Source organism: Plectropomus leopardus, chromosome 12 (genome assembly GCF_008729295.1).
Source record: "Plectropomus leopardus isolate mb chromosome 12, YSFRI_Pleo_2.0, whole genome shotgun sequence".
NCBI classification, from domain to species: Eukaryota; Metazoa; Chordata; class Actinopteri; order Perciformes; family Serranidae; genus Plectropomus; species Plectropomus leopardus.
Genome location: NC_056474.1, coordinates 13,969,770 through 13,989,260, shown reverse-complemented (window position 1 = coordinate 13,989,260; position 19,491 = coordinate 13,969,770). Strand labels below are relative to the sequence as shown.

The following is a 19,491-nucleotide window of genomic DNA, read 5'->3' as shown; positions in this document are numbered from 1 at the left end:
AATTACATATTTTAAAGTTTGATATTGCATCATGTCACCCTGTAAGATTGCCATCTTTGACATATTTCATGACTATGCTGACAAAGGACAAATTTTAGTGCAACATTTCTACCCTTATATTTGTCTATAACTTCTCAATTTTGTTGCCTGGTTTAAAACATTTAATAGAAGTAGTAAAGGTAATCTACATTACCTTTGATAAAGTAATTAAAATGGTAACAGTACTTATAACATTTTTACAGGGTAATTTGTAACCACTACATTTCAAAAGCAACCTTCCCAACACCACTGAAATCAAGCTTCACTTGACGGTAAAAGACAGTGAAATGTGACTTACATTTTGGCCTAAGTGTACATTCTTTGTCATATTATGTGATTTTCTAGAAAATCAGTCCAGCTCTGTATCCACATCAATTTTATATCTATATATGTTTCCACAATTGTCTAAAAAAAGATTCTTTTGCTCCTTTTAAGACTTGTCCGTAACACTTATATGTGGTCGTCCCCTACGTTTCCCAGAGCTTTTATCACTGCTCTGGCTGCTGTACCTCTTTTTCTTTCCTTCCTCAGGGTCAATATCAGAGTCACTATCAGATTTTTTAGGTTTTCCCCTTGATCTTGCTGTGCTCTTCCTCACCTTCTTGCTGCTCTCCTCTTCTGCCTCTGCTGAATCAAAGGCCGTGCCACTGTCACTTGGCTTGTCCTCACTTTCTTCATCACTGCATGGTGTTCTCTTTTGCACTTGTAGATTTCCAGTATTGGCATTTGAACAATGGCTTTCCACTAAGTTGCCTGATTCATGGCTCTTAGGTCTTCCAATGGGTCTACCAGTACTTTTCCTTTTACTTTTAGATCTATATATTCTCTCCTGTACTTCCTCTTCTGTGTCCTGCTCTTCTTCTACATTGTCAAGCCCCGAATCTGCACCTCTCTTGCTCCCATTATCCCAAGCATCACCAGTTTCACCCTTCTTCTGTTCAAGTCCAGATTTGGACGTATGGTAACGTTGGACGTGACTCTTCAAGCTCACGTTGTGATTGAAGCATTTGTCACAATGCGGACACTTGTACGGTCTCTCTCCTGTGTGGAGACGCATGTGGGATTTCAGGTGGCTCGCCTGGTTGAAGCCACGCTGGCACTCGGGACACTTAAACGGCTTCTCTCCTGTGTGCACAGCTAAGTGTCTCTGGAGAGAAAGTGGCCAGAGGAACTCAATCCCACAGATGTGACATTTTAACTGTGGGCGGCCTCTGTGATCCTCCAGGTGGATTCTGCGCTCCTTATTTGAGGCAAACGTCTCTGAACAGTCGGGACATTTATAGGGTTTTCCTTCAGTTACGTGAATCTGCTCGTGTGTGATTTTTCCAGCCTTTGTTTTGAACGTAGCGTGGCAAAATTTGCATTTAAATTCATAGTTTTCATTGTGGATTCTGCTGTGAGTATTTAAAGCGGTCTCAGTAACACACCTCTTACCACAAATACTGCAAGAGTAGGGTTTGATTTTGTGCTCACATGTGTGAGGCTTCTGTTTATTAAAAAATGCTCCACACTCTGTGCAGAGGTCACTGTTTTTGGGGCCAGGTGGAGGATGATCACCATCTTCATCTTTGGTTTTGTCATTGGGAGTCTTTTTATGCAAAAAATGCTTTGCTGGCTTCCAGTCCTCATCTGAGTCCATGTCATCCTGCTCACTCGATTCATCCAAGAAATCACTTTCGTCATCAATAACAACATCAGCCACAGAGACCCCTGTGATGCGGGTGCCATCTGTTGATGCTGCCTGTGATACAATGACAAGAATTGGTATGAAGCTATTTTAAAACCTGCACAGCAGACTGATCTAAACATTACAACCAAACTAGCACTACCGCCTCGCAGTTGTACGCCTTCACAAATCCGTCAAGTTGCACTTACAGTTTACATCAACGTCTGTGAAAACATCGATGCTTCACAAACATTTTTCCTCCAGTCGCACAGAAAATCTATACAATCATCACACTTTAAAAGCCTCAGATTAGTGTCACCAATTCAGTATCCGACCAAACGTCTTCCCTTCTGTACTTTAGTTATGACATTGAGTAACGGCCACTAAAGTGTTTTTGCAGAACATTATGTCACACTGACAGTGACCTTTAACCTTTTGGATATAACAAGTAATCAGTTCATCATTTTTATCATTTTAGACATTTCTGCCAAATGTTGTCACAATTAGCGACAAATTCTTGAGTTATGGTCAAAAACATGTTTTGCAAGGTCACGGTCACCTTTGACCAGATCTGCAACTCTGACATAACGCTTCATTTGTTGATGTATGTCACTGATTTCAGGTGACAAATAAATTGATTGGAGTTAATTTAACTGATTTGAACTGAACTGAATAGAATTAAATAATTGAGTGAACTTAGTTTGGGCTTCATGAAAAGTTAGACTATAAAAACAAACAACTCATGCACAGTGTCCCATGTGGGATGCAATGTGTAACTGTGACAGATGGTGGCAGCGGTTACAGCTGTCAAAGCAGACTCACCTCCTCTGGGCTCTTCAGATTAGTCTCAGGTCCCCCTGACTCTGACTGGACACTCAGTGATGGGACAGCAGAGGGTTTCAGCATTAGCTGGACCGTGTCAGCCAAATCTGACCCGCTCGGTGTCAAGTCGTCAAAACAGTCACATTTGAAGTGTTCGCTGCAGATTGTAATGTCTGTCCAGGACGACTCTTTAAATCGCTGCTTATTGACTGTAGCGAGAAACTGGACCCACTCCAGTCTCCTCTCAGGGTCCTCAGGTAACTTGAACCGCTGCGCATCGCGACGACCCGAATCACAGCCGACGACGGAGCACATTGTGGGTTAAAGTTACGTCCCTGCAGCTCTTAACGTGCTCGGACTGTTCACAAAAAGTCGAGTCAAGATGGGTTTGGCCATCTTACTACCTCAACTACAGCACTGAGCTAATGTAGTTAGCCGTTGCGGCTACGTGAAGTGGGCGGGGTTTTGTGGACAGGTACGCACGGTTTGTTGTCTGGCGTACACCGGCGAAGGTAAGCCTATTTTACTGTGAGAGTCACATGTATGAAGAAAAGAAGGAGCTCTGAAAACCAAGCAGACCCAAGGTGACGGTTGCCTAGTTACGGAGAAAATTACATTCTAACATTCTAAACTAGCATGACAAACCTTCCAGCATAAGAAAACTGGGATAAACAGGCTTTTCTACAAATAACAGTGTTAAGGAATATCTTTCAAGATATTACATATAATTTACCAGGTAAAGTTAGTGTTCGAAATATTAGAGCTAAGTATTGTAAGTGTGATTTCTGTGAACTGGAAAAAGAGAGTGTTTCTCACTTATTTTTCCATGTGTGGGCACAAGTTGCTGGTTTACGCTTGAATGTTTTGGATCCATGTTGCCATCTTCCTATAAAAGAAACTTAAGATAAATGTTGGCATAACTACAAGTGATGTAACTCTATAGCTACTTTGTGGGGCGCCGATTATGAATTCTACTTTTGTATTTTAATTATTTAGAAAATTCTATATTTATGAAATTAAAATAAAAAGTTGTCAGAAATTAAACCGATTTTTCTACAATTAATAAAATACAAAAATATAATACCATCTTATCTAATATAAAAAAGTTATTAAGACCTTTAAGTTATTAAACAATACAATATGACGCATATAACACAAACTCTGGCATTATAACATTATTATTTTTATTATTTTTTTGTTTGTTTGATTTTTTCTTGTCTCATTTTACGTGTTGTTGTCTATTTCTCTGTTTGTATATCTGCCAGTGAACACGTGCACAGTAAAGAAAGTAAAAGAATCAACTTTCAATATAAATTTATTGCCTGCTCACTGTTTCGGCAGTTGCTGTTTACGAGTGAGTATGTAATAAATAAACCAGAGTCTAAAGTTGGTCCTGAAAAGTTTCACGACAGATAATATCCAAAGGCAGATGTGCAAATTCTCCCGCAGATGGCGCTATGCAGCTTTAAAAGTTTTGACTAGCCAGTTATTGTCAATATTACAGTGATAATAAAAATCACTTCTCAGTTACAAACAAAATCGTTTGGATACAAAACATTGGGGTAACTTGAAGGCTTTCTTCTTTGTGTACTTTTGTTAGGATTATTTATTTTATTACGTTATGAATCATATGCATATATGAAAGGTTTTACCACTTCAATACCTGTTAGTTTATTTAATCATGGAAGTTTCACTGAGAGTCAGATCTCAGTTGCAAGAGATCTTACCATCTCTCTCTCTACGCCTACCAAAACATCATTTTAAACTGAACGCTAAATATAATTTTGGCAAATAAAATAAAAGTGAAAATAGAAATTATTGCCTCAGTAATGTTGACATCATATAACAGTCTTAACACTGCATTGACTTCACTGCTCTTTGAGTCACATGGCTATCACCTAACTACAGAAGCAGACGCTTGCAATCTCCAGTGTGCTACTCTGTTAAAATACACAACAATCTCCCACCCACCCCCCAGCTCCTCAGTCACACATTCCCAAAAGATGACCTGAATGTGTGTGTGTGTGTGTGTGTGTGTGTGTGTGTGTGTGTGTGTGTGTGTGCAGCTTTGTAAAGCAGTTAACAGATCTAATCCCCCAAGTCAAAGAACACATGTTTTCCAGGAGGTGGATCACATACTGTAGCTACAGTGCATGCCTCATGTTATCTGTCTCAGGGGATCTGTAACTGTAGAGAGTCATTGAATTCTGTCTTTTAGCTATTTAATGTCTGTAGGGCCATTTGTCAGGGGTCAGAAAACATTTCTGTTGACTGACACGCTTTGTAGCCTATGTGTCCAGTCATGCAGGTTTCTTAAATGTTTTGATGTAGATGATTTTCAACTAGTTAAGATTTATATTTCAGCAAAAGTATTTTGATATTAAGAGGATTTTTTACATAAAGAATTCTTGATATCAAGGTTTTATCAGTTGAGATGTGTTTGATGTTTTGTAATATAGCCTTGACATCACTGTTTTCCTTCTCTATGTAATTTTTCTATGTAATTCCTATGTAATTTATTTGATTGTTGATTGTCAGCTGTTTTACTATCCTGAGTGGTTCAGATGGTTAACCACACCTGCAATCGTAGAGCTCGTCAGCCTTTTGGGTTGCTTTATGTATAAATATAGGTGGGGTTTCATCTTTTTAAACATTTCACCTGACAAAGATCTGAACAGGATCAAAATGTTGTCTTCAATAAACATGTGCGGCATAGATTAAGTGTGCAGGTGTTACCTTTTTCCTTGTGTAAGCTGTTTTTTGATAGCCTTGCACCTATGTGATGTGCGTATAACTACCCGCTTTCAACTTGTTAAGAATCCCAGAAGTTAGCCGACAAATCACACTGTGAAGCATACAAATGTCATTTGGCCTAATTTTAAACTCCTGAAATAATATTCTGAATTTAGTACCACTGTCAGAACTGCTTAAAAAGAAAATCAGTATTATTAAAAACTGGGGCAAATGCTTAAACTTCCTGGGAAGTACCACGCGTTTTGGTGAGTCACACTTGTGCGTCTAGTGTCTTACTGTAATCTATGCAATGACAAATAGGTATTTGTTTTGTATTTCCTTGTTTTGCAATGGTTTATATATTTAGTTTTGTTTTTTTAAATTCTGTGGTTAGCGTGGGGGTTTGTAAGTATGACTACTTTGTGATTTATTTAGTGATAAATTCTATTTTGCATTATGTTTAGAGAAATAAATAAAACTGCTAATGACTAAAAAAAAAAATTAAAACTCAGTTGACATCCTAGCCTCCCATTACATCCTATAATACATTCTTTTCACTAAAGCCCATAGCAGGGACGTGTGGCTGAAATATGTGCTCTGGGTCATGTCTGTGGGTTTAAACACACAGCCGCTGAACAAACAGGAACGCCAATCACAACTGCAGCCTTTTGCAGCAGGCTTATGTAGCAGGTGGTGACAAGTTACTCTCCTGTGTTCCTCTGGGCATGACACATGTATCACCGATGTCCAAAACATGCTAGGGCTTTTACGACAGGAGAAAGAGATGATATGCTCTTTGTTGATTGACTTACTTTCCCGCTGGGCGTTGGGAGGATGTCTGCTTCCTGCATATCTGACAAGTTATTCCATGTGTCCATTAATCAGAGCTAAATCTGCCCTGAAGAGGCCAGTCGATCAATATCTCATCACACTGCCTAAACATTAACATCCTTGTGTTTCGTTCCATCATGTGTGAGCAGTAGCTGTCATTTAGTCCACAGAAATATGAATTAGAGTTTTTCTTCTTAATGAGTGTTTGACCTTATTCAGAAGTAGAATAAGACCAGATTAATTTCCATACCAATGTGAGTCGAGGACAATCTGCATTACTATAACATCTCTCCATACACTTGCTTACTCTGATATCATCATTCACCATGAGCATGTTTGCTGAATGTGCTAAAACTTTAAAGGCTGAAGCTTGGGAGGAATGTGATGTTAAACTGTAAACATGATGATGTGGCAATAAACCCGTCAGTGAACACAAACACCCAGTGTGAGAAGATCATTTCCATGGTTTACACAGCAACAAACCCATCCCTTTCATGGCCACCGCAGCCAATGTGAAGTTCCCATGTGACCAAACCAAAGAAAGGAGGGAAAACTGTTCCAAAAAGTGCAGAAAATGTAATTTTCTTGGAGCACAACGGAATTTGACCCCTGACTCCCATTTACGTGCTATCCTCCTCCATCATATCAATTCTGGGAAAGAGAGCGAGCTGCAGTCGAAACATGTCAGCTGCCTTTCACATTCGCTGAGGAATGTTGGCGAGTCTTCACAATGTTGTCAGTCAGTGCGCCAGATAAGAGCTCTCAGTTCATAAATAAGATTGATGGCATCGCGCATACCGCCAGTTCCTGCCCTGTGTTTTCCCATACAAGCTTCTCTGTCAAAAGCATCCGCACTATCTCACCAGCTCATATCCTCTCTGCCCAAGTCCAGGCATGCTTAGGTGTTTTAAAATATTCCCCATCCAATTATCAAACCACACTATGACAGGATGCACTCAGCTTTTGCTTGTTCAGGTGTGAATAAAAATAGAAAAGTGTTTCAAAGCTGGCACAGAAAACTGATGTTAATGGGTAACTTTAAAAGACCGTTTGTTGGCACCACAATACCTCCCAGTTAGCCTATTTTAAATCATAAGCCTTCAGATGACTTTAAGAATGTTAAGCTCTATCTATCCATAGCTCTTTTTACAGAGCTCAAACTATAGAGCCGCCACAGAGTCCCTGCTTTATGCCGCCTTAGCATTTTTGCAAGCGAGAGCAGTATCATGACATCATGCCAACATCCCAGAAGCAAAAGAAACATGATGAGCACAACAGCGTCTGCCTCTAGTGTGACATGAAACAGCATCAGCAGAAACCATAACAAAGGCATAACACGGCAATAGCAATTTGTTATCGTTTCTGTTATGTGGCGGCTGATCTTGTTCTCTACTCAGAGGGTAACACTGGGATCACACTGGATGGGGAACGGCCACGAAGCGCGCCGATTTTCTATGGTGCACCGGCCACTTGCCCTCAGTGCTTTTGTTGAGCAGTCAGACCATTCACACTGCACACGCTGCAGGCTGACGATCTGCTGTGACAGTTACGGTGTCTATTTTTTTTTTTTTTTGTGAGCTGCAAGCAAGTCTGGTAGGATAACACACTAAATACTCTATTAGGAACAATATAAAGGGCATTAGATATGATATACATGATCTGATTATGATAAATGATAAAATATGCATCCAATGCTTCAACAGAGTTTGTCAGTTGTGTCTAAACAGAGAGGGAGAGCAAAAAGCAGACACACAGAGACAGGTACACAGAGACGCAAACACGCATTTCACATAGACACAGACACAGTCAGAGACGCATAAGCAAGTAGGGACAGCGAGATAGGGACACAGCTCTCTCTGTGATTAGAAAGGAGCAACAATTAACATACTGGGGGCACTTCAGCATCCAGTGTGAACACAGAAGCTCCTGAATCTCATTGTTTTGCCAATTTGCGGACATTTACATTTGTCCTTCTTCTTTAATATAGCTACCTGATGCTAGGAAATCTCCCGCAGTGTGTCACATGCACAACACGGCATCAAAATGTCACACTGGTCCTGCCCATGACCTCATCCTGCCAGTTTTCCCTTTCACATAGACCCTAATTTGGTGCTGTTTCTACCTCTATTACCTGTTTAAAGGAGAGACAACTCTGTCCCCCCATTCTGCAGTTGAACCTTATATACAGAATGCCGCAATATTACGCTTTGGACAGAAAGTTAAAAAGAGGCTAATGATTCAGAGATTGTCTGCACTTGTCTTTTTGGCAGTGATAGCACTTCTAGCATCGTTAGCTGTTAGCTGCTAGCTGTGGCTCAGCCACCTCTATATTGAAAGGCCTGACTATCCTGATGAGTTCCAACTCTGAATCATAAATAAAATATCACATACAGCTCCTTTGATACTTAAGGTACTGATGCTATCCCTTATGTTATCTGTTGTAAGCATTAGCAAACAAGCAAAAGTAAAAAAAAAACAAACATGTAATGCAGCTCCTCCAGGTTTAAGGAGTCTCACAATTGCTCTACTCATCTCCACATTTATCAGCTAGACTGTGTGAAATCATCTCTACCACAGCCATATTTTAAATTTCACACATGTTGCATGCAGTAAAACGACCAGTGAGACATGTGAGTGGACACTGATGACACCATAACATTCATTGTCATTCTCGTCCTGCTGTATTGTGAAGTCTCATTGTCAGCGGTGCTTAACCGCCCCTAACTGGTACAAGACTATATCTTTGGCTCTGCTGTGTGTGAGTGTTCGTGCACATTTATGTGTGTTGAGGAAGAGAAAAGCTCCATCTTGAAACAGACACCACACAACAGAGCTCTCCATTCTCTGATCTTCGTATCCAACAGCACGTCCTGAAATAGTTCATAAACACCTCTGGGGTGGGAGTTCAGTCAGAGGCAATAAAAGCATTTTGAATGCGGCACATGTTTGCAAAGGTGGACAGAGGCGTGCAGGAATTTCAAAAGGCATTAGAGGCTAATCTGGGAGAAACCTGTCTTTGTCACTTACAGGGTTACGTGTCCCTATGAGAATGTGATCTATGTCAAGCATGCTCTTCACGGCAAGAGTAGAACAAGAGAGCAGGCCACCCGAGAAAGTTGAACCCAAAAGAATGCAGCTCTGGTATTCATTAATGAAGAGCACTCTTCTCTGTGGTGGAATGAGAGCACAGGAATGAGGAGATAGAGTGACAATGTGAGAGAGGAGGGAGCGAAACAGGAAGCATACATTTACCAGAGGACTTTTTTAAACACATTTGAGATTATCTTTCTATCAGCAAATAGAGAAAATAGACTGATATTGTTTTGCCAAGAGCAAAATAAGGTCAAAGAGACAGTTGATGTATATTAGAATATTTTATTGCTTTATGAAATGTTGCATGAATTCAACTGTAAAAACCTTCATATTGTTTTGAAGTTCACAGAAATGTCGGTTTGAAGTCAACACTTGGTTGGTTGTGTACAGCTTGACATGACCGTGATTGTCGGCACATAACTTACAACAAACATACATAAACCTCTTTGGCGTCCTGCTCAAAGCGCTATCTAAAATAACAATACAAACATCTGTATAAAATATATAATAATAATAATAATCATAATTAACCTGTTTGTTAGTTCAAAGCTCACAGTAAACAAACAAACAAACAAAACACACAGTTCTCAACTCTGCCGACAGTGGTGACCGAACCAGCGGATTCACCACATCAGGACACACACTCACATACTGTAATCACACATGCAAACGCACTTTGAGGAGAAAAAAGTCATCAGAAAAAAAAAAAACAGATGAAATCAACACCAAGATGCAACGCCCTTCCAAAATTACAAACAACTCCAGATCTGGGTTAGCTTGTCTTTTATATATTATGCATCTCACTGGTCACACACCTTTGAGCCTCTGCAGAGCCGGCTGCTCGGGCTGCAGAGATACAGACAGCGAGAGCATTTAAATCAGCAGTGTTTCATGTGTTATAAATTACTGAACAAAGGGAAGTCTTCCAAACAGATAAGATCCATGTGATGGGAATGAGGTTACTCATATTTTTGGGAAAGGAGGGTCAGATAGATAACCTTTTACTGAATATTTATCTAGAAGAGCATAAGTTAATATTTGGGGAATGTGGAAACCAGATAAGATAAATATGTAGCTTCTTAATTCACTGGGTTGGGAGAGGAGATAAAGGGGGAAAAGCAGCAATTATTATATATATTTTTTATATAAATATTTTGGCATACACTCTCTGAGAACATGTTGCCCTATTACAATCCACAATACTGTCCAAGTACCTCAGAAGATTCATCTTTTCTCTCCCGGCTGGGCAGACTGCCTGCAGCTGTCCAGCTTATTGAGAGCAAGTGAGTCGGAGCACAGCTCTGTCTCTAAAAAATGTGAAAACAGTCCTCTTTTTTCATGCTTTGGCCTCTTTCCACAACATTCTTGCATCCAATATTTAATCCACTCTCTAATAAAATACTTGCACTCTTCACAGATTTTTTTTCTTCTCCTCATTCAAAATCTTGCTTCTTTAAATGAAGATTTCCACTGCCTCTGACTCCAGCTCATCCAGGCCTCTGAACGGGTTTAATAGCAACTTCTTAGGCACTGCCTTGTCTGGGGAAAAAAAAAAAGAATAATTATATAAATGCTTTAAGGGTAAAACAGTGGAAAAATGTCCCAGATAGAGCTCAGCTATCAGTGACTAAAGGTTAACAGAGATTTTCCGCTCTCAAACAAACCACTCTGGTAAATATGCTCAGTCAACAGATCCGCATTATTTCCTAACCATGCACATTCCTCAAAGCTCACATTATGAACCATGACCTGGACAGATGCTATCTGATTGGCCAGTTAAGCAGCAGCATGGTTAATCAATCTGAACATCCGTGAAGGCCCAAAATTCCTCTCATGAAGAGTGTACTTAAATGTGTGTGTTTTGTGCTCCTGAAATTAACCATGTGTGCAAAATTTGTCATTCAAGTTTTATATGGAGAGCATTATGGGATGGATTACTCGCCCTCGTAAACAAACACACTCATGCATGTTTGATAGATCACTCACCACTCTTGAGATTAGTTGTGCTGATGGCCTCTTTGGCTTTCATTCCCTCCACCTGCCGCTCTAGCGTTCCAGGTTCAGACTGAGCGGAGAACTGGCGGTTTGGCAAAGTCTGATCATCTGAGAGACTTTTACCTGAAAGTGAACAGCATCAGTCAGCAACTCTCATCAAATAAGGACATTTTTACAGGGTTCCCACACATCTTCGTGTTTATTCAAAACTTTGCCATGACTTTTCAGGACCCACAATATTTTTTTTCTCGCCCCACTTGCCCAGCATTGTTGTTGTAAAAACATGTAGGATTTAAACTCGATTCAAACCTAATTTCAATGTCCCCAATGATGTGTTCAAGGACTGTTGGAAATGTGAAAATCCAACAATAATTTCTGTTTTTACAGTTTCTGGTTGGATCAATGGTGTTTTTTTTTTAAAACATGCTTTCCAAACCTGTGGTTTTCTTTAAAAAATAAATAAAGGGAAAAAAGATTTTTTTTTTCTTTTCTTTAATTACTTTTATAAGAAAAGAAATTGCCAAAACAATTTAAAGAAAAAAAATCACCTATCACCAACAAATAAATAAACCCCATTTTTATGTACCAAAACATCTCACACGAGATCAGAATTACATTTGAATGGGATATACAGTGTGTTTGTCATCTAAGAAGTCAGCTGCTTCATCTTTACCTAAATTATTGATTAAAAAGGCAACATTACGCTTCTCACCTCTACTTCTTGTGTTGCTCTTGGCGGTGCTGATGGAGGGGGTGGAGGAGGCAGGTCTGAGAGGCGCCCCTGCTGTGTTCACGAGGTTTGTGCGGGGAATTTGCTCATCCTTCCGCCCTTGGTCCTGATGCAGCCGCTGGTTGAGGATCTTGATCACTGCGTCCTTCTCCAGGATCTGAGCGTACAGAGCACGGATTCTGTTCTCCATCTCCTGATTCCTGTAGTCGGCGACCGGCAGATCCTCGTTGAAACTGTTGTTAGAGGAGTGGCAAGGTGAGTGGTTAATGATGGTGGTATCTCTGCAAAAGGAAAAGACAACATTCTGGGCTTAACTCAAAGTCAAAATGAGATGAAAAAACGAGCATGTAAGATGTCATGCAAAAGTCAACAGTCTTTACCTCTGTGCAGCGGCAGTGGCAGCCACCTCCATTGCAAACTGCCTCATGGTGCTCTCTTCCAGGTACTTCTGCTCCCAGCGCACCATGTCGGCCTCAAGGGCCAGGATTCGCTCCTCGCGCTCACGCAGACGCTCTTGAAGAGAGTTCATGGTCACTCCTGGTGGCTGCGACTGCCTCTGTGGTGGAGCGAGAGAGAGGATTTGAAACACATAGCACATAGAACAACTTATGATACAGTACAGAAATCAGGCTTTCTTGATAGTTTTCTCAAGGAATATTTACCTGTTGTGCCCTCAGACTCCTCAGCTCCTGCTCTAGCCGCGTCCTCAACTTCATCTCCAAACTCTCCCTCTTCTCACAGGTGGACTGTAGCTGCGCCAGTGCGCTCTGCAGCCTCTCCACCTTCTCCACGTACGCCCTCTTCCTCCTCAACTCTTCCTCGAGCTGGCGACCTCGTCCACGAGCTGCATCCAGGGCCTCCTCCAGTCGCTTCGCCTTGAGGCTTTGCTCCTCCGCCGTGGATCGCAATCGCTCCAGTTCTCGCTCAACGCGTTCCCGCTCAAAGTTCTGCTCCTCATCTAAAGGAAAAGAAAAGTTGTTTTAAAAAATGTGGACTCGAGCTTTATAGTAGTTTTGACACAAGTGCTATGAAATTAAAAATGAAACCATTCCAACTCTGCCTCAGATTCGTTCTCACATTTCTCCCTCCTGAGTTGGACCACAGTAATAAGTACCAGAGTTGCTACATGGTGGCCAGTGTTCTTCATTTAGCGAAGCACTCCTGGAATGCTGAGAGGAGGAAGGAGGAGGAGGAAGGGGGAGAAAGCCGCCCTATCCCTTTGACCCACATAGCACAGAGCATTCCTCATCAAGGCCATACAAACACCACCACTCTGCTTGAGTCCAGTCCCTTAAACAGACAACATAAATCACACTAACAACAGGTGGGGGAACCTCATTTCTACCGCTTCCACTGCTGCTCTGTGATTTAGAGCCCGCTCGTTTCCCTCTGCAAAGAGGTGCATGGATTGAATTCCCTATTATTAAGCCTTCTCGCCAAATAAGCTGAGGTTATGCAAGTGAAATTCCTGCATGCAGGATGGCCTTAGCTACAAAAAGGGCCCCCTGCTATGCTACGATCTGATCCAATCGAGCACGTTGATTACAAAGGAGGGGGAAACAGTGAGCAGGGGAGAGGAGTCTGGCTAAAACTAAATGACATACTTACTTTGTTCAAGGAGTTTTGCCATGATGTGCTGGTTGTGGTCAGCTGCCTCGACTTCTTTTGCAACATGCGTTCTGGCATTTTCCAAGTTTTCTGTAATGCGACAAGGTTTCAGAACTTTTAGAATACACTGTAAACTTTGTATGGATCTGATATTATGGTAGAATACTTTGAAAATGATATAATGTGTGTCAAAGAGTCTATGTTGCTTTCAACTGTTCACATATGAACCTTAGTGTTTTGGGTCCTCCCCAGGAAAATTTGACCTGCTGCATTCTTGTGATTTTTTTGCACAATTTTTGCCTTTTCTGCATCAGTTTGGAGTATAAATGTCTTTAATTTTGTCATATTGAAAGTCCTCTGCTATTCCCATGTTTTTATTGTTCTACAGGGTTCCTGCAGCTTAAGGCAAGTGGGATTTAAGACTTTTTAAGACGATTTTTTTAATGCCACTCGGAATCAAAGTTAAGACCAATTTACTTCTTCTTCTTTATCACTATTATTCTATTTATTTGTCTGTTTGTTTTTAATCTGAGCTGAAAAGACCAATTTCACGAATTGCTTGAGATTTTACAATGCAATGTCAGAAAGAACAATTCATATAATACTTCTGCATTTTCAAGACTTTCGAAAGGTGAATTTAAGACATTTTCATGTCAATTAAGGCCTTTTTTTTAGATTGATGAATTTAATGCCTTTTAAGACATTTTTAAGGATCTGTGGGAACCCTGGTTCTAAATATTAAGAGTGACAGATTTTCTGTGTCCCTGTCCCTCAAAATCTACACCTATTGTGTGTCTGTGTGGCAGACATCCGTACCTCTAAGGTCTCTGTTGAAATCTTGCAGCCTCCTGATCTCAGACACCAGCCTCTTCCTCAGTGTCTGCTCCAGGTTTTCCCTCTTACAGCTGCCCTGCATCAGTGTCTCATAGGCCTCTGAAATACGCTGGATCTCCTGCTCCAACTGAAAAAAGGGAGGAAAATGGAAGAAAAGAAGGCGAGGGGATGGGGGAGGATTGGAGGAAAGGAGCACAGGGAAGGAGAAGGTGGAGACGAGGAATTTTTGGTTAACCTACTTCACATGCCAGGGAGGAGCTGGAATGTTTATTCATGTTATTACAGCACAGATATGTACGATATGGGTACATATGTGTGTACAGTACACTCACTGTGTGTGTGTGTGTGTGTGTGTGTGTGCGGTATAATTCTGAGAAGGAATTCAAGCCCACACCACTCCCTGTGAGACTGATTTATATCTACATTCCTGAGCGCTGATAGCTCTAGTTCCAGGTGTGTGAGCGCACAGGAGCGTGCACGTATACACCACACCGCAATGCACATGCACACAAAGACTCTCACACACACACACACACACACACACACACACAAACACACACACACACAGAGGTCTGGGAAGGCTGCCAGCGGAGGGAAGGTGTGCATGCCTGTGCCTGGGTTGTGGAAACGGCAAAGAGAAACCCACCATTATAGCAGTCACACAGGCATGTTTACTCAGGGCTGCGGCCTGACGGAGAAAAAACTTTCCAACCCCGGCAATTATCATTCTTTAAGGCTGAGACAAGGCAAGGACCATGTGACATAACTCCAGCAGAGAGCAGAGTGGATTTTACAAAGAGTGGCTGAGGTGTCAAATGTCTGTGAAGCTGCCTTTCAACCGTGTTGAACAAAAAAATAAAAATTAACAAAATCAGCTTATTTGAGGCCTGTTTGGTGAAAGACGCAATAAAAAAAGGAGAGAAGGTGGAAAAACAAAAGAGACCTTTCACTTTTTAAACCAGCAGCCCACCACCTGCCATGGACCCCAACCCCCATCAGCTGTGTGTGCGGGTCGCAACCCGATCGACTGCTGTCTGACAAGCCCTAGATTACGCTCAAAATCTATGGCCTCTCTGGAACTAAAGCGCGCGCACGCACACACACACACACACACACACACACACACACACACACACACACACACACACATTCTCTCTGGCCTCCACAAGGTCAGCTCCACAATGAAAGGAGTGTGTAAACACAGTAGCAGGCTGTGACCTCTGTTTGTGCCTCTGTGGTATGGAAGGTAGCAGCTGCTGATCTCATCTGTCCTGTCCAGATGAGGGAGCGTGCCTGGAGTTGGACGTCGGTGAGACAACTGTTGACTGGGGTTGTGTTTCACAGACAGGTGGCTGGGATGGAGGGTAATGTCTAGCTGCTCAGCAACTAAATTAGTTTGGAATCATTCTCCCTGAAATTGAGTGCCGGATGTTGTGACGACCCCTTATCTTGTATTGATTTTAGGTAAAGTGGATGTTTGGGTGTTTGTACTCCTTTAATAAGACCTTTGAGTGATGTCTGCTGCAATAAATACATTTTCTCTCATGGATTCCTCTTCTTACCTTCTGAATTCGGCCAGTTTTCTCCCTGTGTGCCTCCAGCTCTTGCCTCAGCCTCTCATTCTCCATCAGCAGCAGTTCCACCTGGTTGGGCTCCTCCAAACCAGCAGGTGGCAAGCTGGTGAATGTGCTATAGCAAGGGACTTCAGCTGGCTGACCAGACTGGACATACCTACAAGTTAAAAAACAAACTTGTATCTTAATTGTGCAGTTGAATTTGTGTCATTTGACATGTCCAGATTAAGTTAAAGCTGTGTGCACTTTATTTTTGAGCTCTGAAATATCACTCTATTCCCATCTATCTACGAGCAGACAGGCTGACTCCAAGTGGCTGAGAAGAATGTAAAGGCCTATATGAGGAACATACTTGTGTAAAAGCATCCAAGGCAACAGAAGCATGTGAAACGATCCTGTTCCACTATGCCAGGCATTACAAACACCTACAGGGCTGGACTTGTTTTCGAAGTATTTCAAGAAGCGAATCGGTGCGCAGGCTACGGTGTGACTCACATCAATAAGTATGTTTTTACGTGTGTGAAACACAATGACGAGTCCTGGAGAATGATTGCAAGTCTGGCTGTAGTACAAAAACTATGCCAAAGAATATGATGTAATGCTTAAAGTAAAAAAAATATGCACACACAATGACACACATGATGTTCGAATTTGGCTTTGTACCTGTGCTGCTGTGCCTGTGCTGGCTCCTGGACCTGGTGGGGGATAAATCCTTGGCCCTGGATGGGTGCTGAGTACTCTGGAGGCGGGCTGCGTTTGTCCAGGCTCTGTCTGGTGCTCTGGGGGCCTGGCTGTGTGTAGTAGGGAAGCTCGGGGTAGCTGTGGGAGGTGCTTTTGATGGCCTCTGCTTTTGCAGCTGCATCATTCCTCTCCAGAGATATCTGCATGCGATGCTCACTGAGCGACCGCACATGGCTGCACTTCATCTCCATCAGATCTGCCTCTTCGTGGAAGGCCCCCTCATGCAGGAGCCCCTCGTGGAGCTGCCTGATGGGGCCTGTAGGGGCCCAGTGAGAGGCCAGATACTGAGAATGCGCCTTGGCCTGCTCATACGTTGGCAGCTCCTCCCCATGCAGCTGGTACAGCTGGTAGCCACTCTCTGAGTGGTGATAATCGCCCTGATGCTCCTGGCCCTGGGGCTCCTGCCTGGCAGAGAGTTGAGGGAATGGAGGGTCCTCCTGGGTGAGACTCTCCAAAGAGGACCGTGGGCTCCTGCCCATGTCGCCTCCGCTGCTGGGTACACTGTTGCTTCCACTGCCTCCACGCAGGGCCTGCTGCTGGATGGCCAATAAGGTGCGGGTGTCTGTGGGGTTTCCATAACGCAGCTGCTCCTGGATAAGCCGGTGCAGGACCGTGCCAGACGGCTCTTCAGTGGACGACATGATGCTTTGTGTATGCTGTTATCTTCTCTAAAGACAGTGAAGCTCTCTCTTATTTGTGAAAATATTTAAATAAAGTAGTTGTGAACCTGAAACAGGGCAGAATAGAGGGAAGAAAGTCAAACACCAGACAACTTAAATATCTGAAATATATACTATTGATTAAGTTATAAAGAGAGGAATAGCTGTTTTTAAGGTATGTAGGCCTTTGCATTTACAAAAACACTTGCAACACAGACTTTAATATTATGTACACATATTTCTTTTCACATAATACAAATAAAAGCTGTCTATATTAAGTTTCAGCTAGAGCATAATATGAAAACACTGTAGCCTTGAGTCTATACTTCAACAACAGCGACAACACAGAGATGTGGAGACATTTTCCACAGCAGGCAAAAAGTGCATGCGCCAAAAATTCCAATCTCACGGGGGAGCAAAAGCGCACAAAACCGCATTGTAAAAAAAGCTTCATCTCATAGCACAATTATCGACTTTAAACACTACAAATACATTTTAATGCCATCAAAACTAATTTACATTCTCAAAAGTTAAAGCAAAAAGTTACAATGTAGCGACTTCAATCATGTTTGTTATCGTTTTTTTTTCTTCTGTTGAGCGAAAGCAAAGAAAAAAGACGCTCTTCTTACCAGCTCACGCTCTCATCATAACGCAACGTTGATCTCGATCTCGAAGTGAAAATTCAGAGTAATTCCGCTGTTTCCATGAGTTTTTCTCGAGTCAAACGTGTCTCATGTTCCTCCCCCCGGACGGGCTGCCGCGGTCCTCTCTCGCTGTGAAATGATTGTGGAGAGAGCAGGCGGCGATAATAAGTAACCGAGGAGGGACTGAGGTCGGAATGCCAGGAATGTAAAACGCGAGGTCCCTCTGGGATCAAAAGCGTAAAACCACACGGGAGGGAGAGGAGGGAAGCTGCAATGCGCTTTAGCATTACCAATGAGGAGTTAAAAAGAAGTTTAGCATAGGGCATTTGAGCTTCAAGGATAAATGCATTAATGCTCAGTGAATTGTGAGGTATCTGTCTTGTTTTCTGGCGCAAGATCTCCTCACTATGAGACTTTAAAAAAGTCTCAGCGTTGGAGGTTGTTTGTCTGATGAGCTTATCCATTGGTGACAGAAGTATTCAGATCATTTAATTAAGTGAAAGTTTGAATACCACACCATAAAAATATACTCCATAACAAGTAAAATACATGCACTCTGAATTTAACTGACGTAAAAGTACCAAAGTATGACTAAAAACACGCGAGGTCATAGTCCTCATTATGCAAAATGGCCCTTGTCAAAGCTATATAATACATGGATGGATTACTGAAAGGTCTAACAAAGGCACAGTCCCCCTGGCCTTCACCTGCAAAATGTGACTCAAATTAAAAAGGTTCAGACCAGGAAGAGACACAAAAAGCTCACAAAGTAACACAAAAGGCCATGAATATATAGAAAAACCTAAGACACAAAATAACCTCAAAGAAACACAAAACTACTAAAAAAGAGACACAAAATTTCCACAAAAAGACACAAAATTACCTCAAAGAGGCACAACATGCCTACAATGAGACACAAAATTTCCACAAAAAGACACAAAATGACTACACAAAGACACAAAACAACAAAGAAAGGCATAAAATTACCTCAGAGGAACAAAAATGATGACAAAGAGACACAAAATTACCTCAAAGATACACAAAATGAAAATTACCACAATTAATATTATCTAACTATATGAATAACAAATTTCCCTTTATGTAGTACAAAGCAACATAAAATGGAAATTTTGACCTATAAGCACAATTTGGTAAAATAAAAGTGTTACCTTGAATCTTTCTTATTGATTTTTCAAAATAAGAAGTACCCTACTTAAACATGTTCAAGGTGGAGCTAATTTTATCTATTCTATCGACTGTTGTTTAATCTATAATAAAGTTTCATATTTTGTAAACTGTTCTCATTTTTGTGGCATGAGAAGTGCAATATTTGTCTCTATAAAGTAGTACAGTAGAAGTATAAAGAAGCATGAAATGGACATACTCAAGTACCTGAAAACTGTACTTGAGTAAATTAATTTAATTATGTGTCTCTCTAATGTCCTCTTATTGTCTTATGTGTGACAGTTAGAGGCAGAGGGAGCTCTACAACTCTGACCTTTGCACTCCTAAAATGTTGGTG

The 19,491-nt window shown here is 41.6% G+C and overlaps 2 protein-coding genes across 2 annotated transcripts; both read right to left on the bottom strand.

The window, feature by feature from the left end:
• Positions 1–244: 244 nt before the first annotated feature.
• Positions 245–2,918, bottom strand: LOC121951841 (zinc finger protein 429-like). The gene is made up of 2 exons (XM_042498328.1): positions 2,528–2,918; positions 245–1,780 (listed from the first exon to the last, which is right to left on the bottom strand). Exons 1-2 carry the CDS (start codon positions 2,840–2,842, stop codon positions 470–472), a joined length of 1,626 nt encoding a protein of 541 aa, XP_042354262.1. The 5' UTR covers positions 2,843–2,918; the 3' UTR covers positions 245–469.
• A 6,532-nt stretch (positions 2,919–9,450) lies between these two features.
• amotl2b (angiomotin like 2b) lies at positions 9,451–18,091 on the bottom strand. Its single transcript, XM_042498083.1, has 10 exons — positions 17,955–18,091; positions 16,589–17,393; positions 15,914–16,082; positions 14,334–14,478; positions 13,518–13,607; positions 12,572–12,867; positions 12,290–12,465; positions 11,892–12,190; positions 11,171–11,302; positions 9,451–10,723 (listed from the first exon to the last, which is right to left on the bottom strand). Exons 2-10 carry the CDS (start codon positions 17,305–17,307, stop codon positions 10,638–10,640), a joined length of 2,112 nt encoding a protein of 703 aa, XP_042354017.1. The 5' UTR covers positions 17,308–17,393; positions 17,955–18,091; the 3' UTR covers positions 9,451–10,637.
• Between the last annotated feature and the right edge of the window lie 1,400 nt (positions 18,092–19,491).